Here is a 7,180-nt window from a genome sequence, read left to right on the forward strand (position 1 = left end):
TCCATCACACCCTGCTGCTCACTAATTCCAGCCGGAGCAGGTAATTTCATACACTTGCACTCCAACATCGATCATCACACCTCTGCCATTCCATCACAGCTATTTACCACCAACTGGACTGGTTCAGCTGCTGCCCCAGCTGTCTGGCTTCAAACACTCAGCATGTGAAACAAAAACCCAGCTCTGTCACAGAGCATATTATTTTCTCTGAAGAAGTGGCTGAACAAGGATGCAGCAGAGCCCACGGCAATCCCCAGGCTGCGGCTGCCACCTCCTGGACTCCTTGTGTAACCACTCCAGCCAGCCATCGTGCCGAGTAAGCAAAATTGCCTGAACAACTCTGATACCTTTTGGAGTTCTTCCAGTTTGGAGTAATTAGATTTACATTCAGTCATTAATTTTTCCTAGTAGCCAGGTTAGTAGCTTGTTGAGATTCTCCTTATGCTCATTTACACTTCCTTATCAATTGAAATTTATCTCAAATGGAAATTCCCTAAAACTGAACATTCTTCCTACAAAGCCACTTTCCCGACTTCCTCTTCATCAACTCTTATTTTTTCCATCATTCATAGTCTTGGCTGATGTTGCAGTTCCAAATATAATAATTAAAAAATTATAATCTTGAGGCTTATGTTGCATTATTACTGTATCATATGGATTTCAAAACACACACATAATTAAAAGTTACCAATAATACTGGCTAAGCTAGAAAACAATATCAGGATAAATGACTTTTTTTGATTGAAAAGAAAAAGGAGTAGAGAATTACTTACAAGAGACACAATTGCCTTTGTTTGAATCATTAAATTGAATCATAAACACTCAGTGTTTACACACAAGTCAGAGACTTTGAACCACCCTCCAACAATGAAGTACTACAGAAGACAGTCTTGAATTTCTTCATGCTATCACAATACTTAGGAAAAATAAGCAAGAAAATGCTCAACAGCATGTCATAGCTGATTTTTCGGATTTCTTTTCTCTTCTGCATTACCTCGAGTACTGTGTCCAGTTTTGGGCCCCTCACTGCAAGAAAGATATTGAAGCCCTGGAACGTGTTCAAAGGAGGGCAACAAAGCTGGTGAGGGGTCTGGAACACAGGCCATATGAGGAGAGGCTGAAGGAGCTGGGAATGTTCAGCCTGGAGAAGAGGAGGCTCAGGGGAGACCTCATTGCTCTCTATAACTTCCTGAAGGGAGGTTGTAGTGAGCTGGGGGTCGGCCTCTTCTCTCGTGTCATTAGTGATAGGACCAGGGGGAATGGCTTCAAGCTACGGCAGGGGAGATTCAGGCTGGACATGAGGAAGTATTACTTTTCAGAAAGGGTGGTCAGGCACTGGAATGGACTGCCCAGGGAGGTGGTGGAGTCACCGACCCTGGGGGTGTTCAAGGAAAGACTGGATGTTGTGTTGAGGGACATGGTTTAGTAGGAGCTATTGGGAATAGGTGAACGGTTGGACTGGGTGATCTTTTAGGTCTTTTCCAACCTTGGCGATTCTATGATTCTACCTAATAACATACTTGTTAAAAAAAACTCTAACTTTACACAACTGTACAAAACTGGACTACTAAAAGCTGAAAACTGAAACAGGTGTCACCCTATTACAGTGCACTGATGAAGAGCCATAGAAGCACAAGTCCACAGAATTTTTTATTAAAATAACAGCAAGAAATTGATGCAGTGCAACAAAATTTCAACTCATCTTAAAAAACAAACAAACAAACAAACAAACAAACAAAAAAAAAAACCCAAAAAACAACTTTAATCCTTAAGCATGGAAACTGCATTCCAATCCTGACACGATTGACATAATGCAGAAACAGAAATGCTGTATCCAAGACAACGAAGTTAAAGATTGGCATGTTGGGCGAGGAACGTTCTTATTCTTTGTAAGAGTTCTTTCTTCACACTGTCTGGTACTAAGGCTGAAAAATACAAGAAAGCAAGAAGTAAAAAACAAACAAACAAACAAACAAAGGAAAAACACACTAATATTAACCAGGTTTCTTCTGGCCACAGTCAAGAAAATTGAAAAAGTCTTAGGGAAACAATTATTCAACAGTAAACAGGATATAGTGACCAGAAACTGGTTTGCTAATCCTGGGTATTTCTTCCTTTCACAAAATTAAAAGCAACAATCTCAGCCATGATGTAAGACTAAGGATCTTCAGTAAGTCATTTTGAAGGCCTATTTTTTAAGACTGAACAAAGTTTCTCCCACTAACACCAAAGCTTATTAGAGAGTTCATGAACTACATAAAGAAGACCACAGTATCTTAAGATTCCATATGTCCTGCATTCATATGCACTGTCCTTTGTTCTTTCATTCCAGTACCATTAATCCAGAAATTCCATTTAAAAGAGAACTGGAATTTTGAAACAACTCTGCCTCATACCCAATGTTTTCTTGGGAGCATTAAATCAATCATAAAGACAGATACAGACTCATGACTAAATAACAATCTGTAGTAGTTTACACACACACAGTTCATTACAAATGCTGAATAGCTGTTACTTAAATTACACTTACATGTTTTATTCAGAGCTAACATTCAGATATTAACATTTTTCCTTGTATCCAACATAGGCAGTTTCATAGTACTGCTTTCAAAATATTCTTGCAATACAGGTAGTTATGTTTATTAATGTATTATGATGTCTGTTTTTGTGCTTTCTTACCTCTACCTTTGGGAGTGATTTCTGCCACCAAATCATCAACAGTAACATGCTCTAATCCTTTTTCTTTAATGACATCTGGGGAAGACAAAATACATATTTGAAACCTTAACTCATTAATTAGAAGACAAACCTTGTGTGATTAAGACAAAAAGCACGCACTCACAGGTCATTAGGGAAGCCTTTAGCTCTTGACCTAGATTAGGTTATTAATTCACTTTTTCTACTGCATTGAACCGTGGATTAGATCTCCAATTCATAACACAGGTATAAGGATGGAAACCTACCACTACTGATATATCTGTCACCTCATAGCTTAAAATAAATTTTAGAAAGCTTAAGCTTAATCTGAACGTTATTAATTGTGCATATTACTAGAAAGTTTAGTAGTTTACAAGCTGATCTGCTCATCTCATTGCTATGTAAACAATGTCTCTAAAGAGAAAGAAACGGAATTTGAAAAAGATTTTTCCTTCACAAAGGCAGTAATTATTTACAATTACTTTAAGCATGTTAATCAATATATTTCTATATATTCCAGCAAAGTTAAAAAGCAATTCTGAAAGAAAGATAGAAATATAATAAATAAAAGCTATGCTTATGATATCCTGTATCTTTAACACACACTGGTATTTAAATAAACTGTTTACTTATACTGTATAGAATGCTACTGAAAAAAATGCAAAAGTTCATGCTGAAAATATGTCTCAATTCAAAAGCATAAACCTAAAATAAATACTGTTTAAAGCAAGTTTTAACTGCGTATCAGTATGCAGAACTGGAGTTTGATGTGGAGTTTGGACTGCTCCAGCACTTCAATGTCCTTTCTGTACTGTGATGCCCAAAACTGAACATAGTACTTGATGTGAGGCCTTGAGTGCTGAGTACAGGGGCAGGATGACTTCCCTAGTCCTGCTCACCACTCCATTCCTGATACAAGCCAGGATGCCATTGGCCTTCTTGGTCACCTGGGCACTCTGCTGGCTCATATTCAGCCGACTGTCCATCAGTAAACCAAGGTTGCTTTCCATCAGGCAGCTTTCCAGCCACTCCTCCCCACTCCTGTATGTTGCCTGGGGCTGCTGTGACCAACATGCAGGACTTTCTAGACTGATCAGCAGTAAAAACAACGAAAGGAAAAAAAAACAAAACAAAAAAACAACCAACACTCTGACCTTTCTACTGGAGGTTATTATGCTCTTTGTAGGAATAACTGAATTTTATTTGCCGTCTCAGCAGATGCTGTTACAGTTCTAAGTACTAATGTAAGCCCAACTACTTCAACTAACTTTACAACAGCAGATTATAAAGTGTACAGTTGAGAAGGCAGACAAACATTCCTTTCATTATCTGTACTATATAAATGGGTAATCTCTGGCAGTGGTCATCAGGCAGAAAACTGCAAGCGTTCATCATTTCAGCCTTCTTTGCAAATCCGTCTATGAAAGCAATTTAGCAAACACAGTCCTATAAGTGTTTGGTTGATAGACCAAATCAGAATTAAAGCAAAAGCTAAATGGACACATTATTTGCATAAGTTATTTTAGTAATACTCTTGGAGGTTTAAGTACTATTCTTAAAACAACAGTTTACAAGTAACTAAATTGCAGTAATGAAAAGCAGTTTTCTGAAAACTGAAGATTTAGGTGCCTAATGGTTCATCAGCTTGTTTTTCCTCATTTAGGTAGATTATTTTATTTTCATAATTGTTAAAAACTATTACAAATATACTCTTTTCTTTCCTGTATACAGATGACACAGTTCTCATACTTTTCTAAGCTGTGTACTACTCTCTGTTCTCCCTTTTCCTTTCTCCTTTTTTTATTCACCCGTAGCACAGAACTCATCTCCCTCTAAATAAAAAGCTGTATGGTCATGAATGTTTAGTGTACCAACTCCAATACTTTTATAAGGAGCTTAATAAGTTTCAAACTAGAAGAAAGTTTCAAGACTTTTTTTTTCCCTAAATACGGCAAGATGTTTTCTTGCATGTGAAACCAACTAACAGGGATAGTTTCCTCTTCCCTGAACATCATTTAAATTTACTGTTAGGCAGTAAAGCCTAAATGTAGAACCTTTACTTGGTCACAGCCACAGTTGCCCACAAAGGATGCTAGTTATTTGAGCATCATTACCTTTGCAATGTGCCTTCAACTGATCCTTCCAGCCGCATTCAATTAACTTGGCTCTCAGCAAATCTTTAAGGCTGTTAAGGCAATGAACAAACTCGTTAGGAACAGCAAACATCCCTAACAAGCTCAAATATGTTTCCATTGCTACTCATAGCAGAATTTCCAAGACAGCAGCACAAATGGCTGAACTGCATTCAAAGTTTATCCTGAATTACTACGAATTTCAGTTTACCATGTATGGTAAACTGTGGAAAGGAGTTGATTTAGAAGCTAAGCCTGTGAATCACTGGAGGTTTTCAAGGAACACATGGCAATTGGTGACACTATTCAGTGGGCAGGATGGTGAGTTGGTGGTTAGGCTAGATGATCTTAGTGGCCTTTTCCAACCTTAATGATTGTATGAACTAAGTCAATTTAGTTGCAAACACCAACTTTCAAAGTCAAAATATTTTATTTGAAACCAGAGCTTCAAAATAAATAAATCTTCCCTCCTCTCCTCTCTGAAAGAAGAATTTGGTGCCATTTATGTTGTCCACTGTCTCTCCAATAGGGTTTTAATTTGTGTTGGGTAAGAAGGGATAGGGATCTTGCATCTTGGGGCAGCAAAGAAAAACAGTAGCACTTCTTCTTTTTATTTAAAAAAAGTGTTTTGATATTTCAATCTCAAATTGGAAATGAGAAATCTGACTGATTTCACAACAGAAATCTAGATGTTAAAACAACAAAAGGAATCTTTTCTACTAAATTGTATCAATTAAACTAAAAAAAAAAAAAGCTGTAGTGCTTCCTAAAATTTTTAAGCATAAGAAATAAGAATTTAAACTATAAATGGACAAGATGTACAACCACCTACTGCAGTGATACGTGCACACCATACATTGAAAGGGAGTACTGAAAGCAAACTAGAAAAGAAGCAGTACTGAAGAACAGAAGAAACAAGATGAAAGTAACATATCCACCCTTTTTCCTATGAGCTAGTATGCCAGCTTATCTTGTACCATCCTGAATTACCGTAGCAAAATTCTGCTTTTCAGAAGAGATGAAGTGTAAGAAGATGCTGCACCAGGTACTTATATACATATAAATACACTGTCTATGAAATGCATAGAAGACAAACTGCTGCGAGAAAGCAGAGTAATTACACAGGTAAATTTCACTGCTTTCAGGTATTTCTCAACTCAAGAAATCAGAGTGCTTAGTTTCTGATCAAGCTGGTTTGTAGTACAGCTTTTAACATCCTGTCAAAACTCTACAGTTAAACAGGCCCCAGCACCATCTCAAGCAATGGCGTGCTTTGTTGAAGCTCTGTGAAGTCACCAAGGCAGCGGTTGCAGTGAGCAGGCAGCACAGAAACAAGTCAGTCTCCAAAAGGTTCCAGGTACAGGGCTGTGTCGCGGCCTAGGAAAAAGTCTCCAACTTACACAGGTATAGAACAGCGAAGGAAATGCAGCTTTTGGGACACAGTGTTATAACTACACTTAAAGAAGAAAACTGGAAAGTCAAAAGCAGGCTAATGATATCTGAATGCAGTGCGGGTAGACTGAGGAGACAACAAAAGGCTGAAAACTAGCTGCTGTGCCACACCGCGCCATTCGCTCCTTTGTCTTTGCTGGGGCCACACAGTGATTTGCACAACTGCCTTTTTATGCAATTCCCTGCATATTTCATTCCTTAACAAAAGAAGGCACACAAAAAAACTTTAAAAGAAATGAATGGGTTGTCTCACTCTTTATCAGAACACAGCACAATGTAACTGAAGAAAAAAAAAAAGGGGGAGGAAAAGGAGGGAAGGGAGGGAGAGCAATTTGTGTACAAGGCAACAGTTCTCCAACACAACATACTGCATGGAAAAAGCTTTAGAGTTTCAGGCCAACCTCTCCCTGTCCATCATTTTAATCAGACCTTCTCCCTTAAATGGTAACAGTAGACTAAAACTCTTCAGAAGGTAACGCTGTCATAAAGTTTTATATAACACAGAGTATCTTGGCATTCAGACATTTGAGGACTTTGGAGCTGAACTGACCCACGCACCCTACACGTTTCCGACGCTGAGGGCCTGTTTCGGCACGGACTTACCGCTCTCGCTCTCCTGTTTCTATCAGCTTCTGGTTAATGGTGGCTCTCATCTGGGCATCTTTGTTCATTTTGCAAATCTCAGTTTTCCACCACCCTGCACGGAAGTCAGGCTGACCGAGACGAGCGGCGCCAAGAGCACTAAAATAAATCGCAAGGCGCAGACCTACACACGCGGGCAACGCCGTCGGAAAGGAGCGCCGCGCTCAGCCCGCACACCGCCGCCAGTCCCGGCAGCAGGAGGCGGTGCCGACCCACGGCGCACAGCCCGCTCCGTCCTCTCGAACGCGGGCGCCGCC

The 7,180-nt window shown here is 39.2% G+C and overlaps 1 protein-coding gene across 1 annotated transcript; it reads right to left on the reverse strand.

Moving 5' to 3' along the window:
* Nucleotides 1-1,637: 1,637 nt before the first annotated feature.
* ENY2 (ENY2 transcription and export complex 2 subunit) lies at nt 1,638-7,121 on the reverse strand. The gene is made up of 4 exons (XM_042839616.1): nt 6,885-7,121; nt 4,812-4,882; nt 2,680-2,754; nt 1,638-1,925 (listed from the first exon to the last, which is right to left on the reverse strand). Exons 1-4 carry the CDS (start codon nt 6,950-6,952, stop codon nt 1,849-1,851), a joined length of 291 nt encoding a protein of 96 aa, XP_042695550.1. The 5' UTR covers nt 6,953-7,121; the 3' UTR covers nt 1,638-1,848.
* Between the last annotated feature and the right edge of the window lie 59 nt (nt 7,122-7,180).

Source organism: Centrocercus urophasianus, unplaced genomic scaffold (assembly GCF_019232065.1).
Source record: "Centrocercus urophasianus isolate 14NV4802_14NV808 unplaced genomic scaffold, USGS_Curo_1.0 seq_11, whole genome shotgun sequence".
In the NCBI taxonomy this organism is placed as follows: domain Eukaryota; kingdom Metazoa; phylum Chordata; class Aves; order Galliformes; family Phasianidae; genus Centrocercus; species Centrocercus urophasianus.

What these genes read in the sequence shown, in the direction of transcription:
- ENY2 (XM_042839616.1), bottom strand. Translation starts at nt 6,952, where the DNA reads ATGAACAAAGATGCCCAGATGAGAGCCACCATTAACCAGAAGCTGATA. An exon ending in GAAACAGGAGAGCGAGAGCG is followed by an intron (nt 4,883 to 6,884) that starts GTAAGTCCGTGC and finishes TTGCCTTAACAG; the next exon opens with CCTTAAAGATTTGCTGAGAG. An exon ending in AATCACTCCCAAAGGTAGAG is followed by an intron (nt 1,926 to 2,679) that starts GTAAGAAAGCAC and finishes TGTATTTTTCAG; the next exon opens with CCTTAGTACCAGACAGTGTG.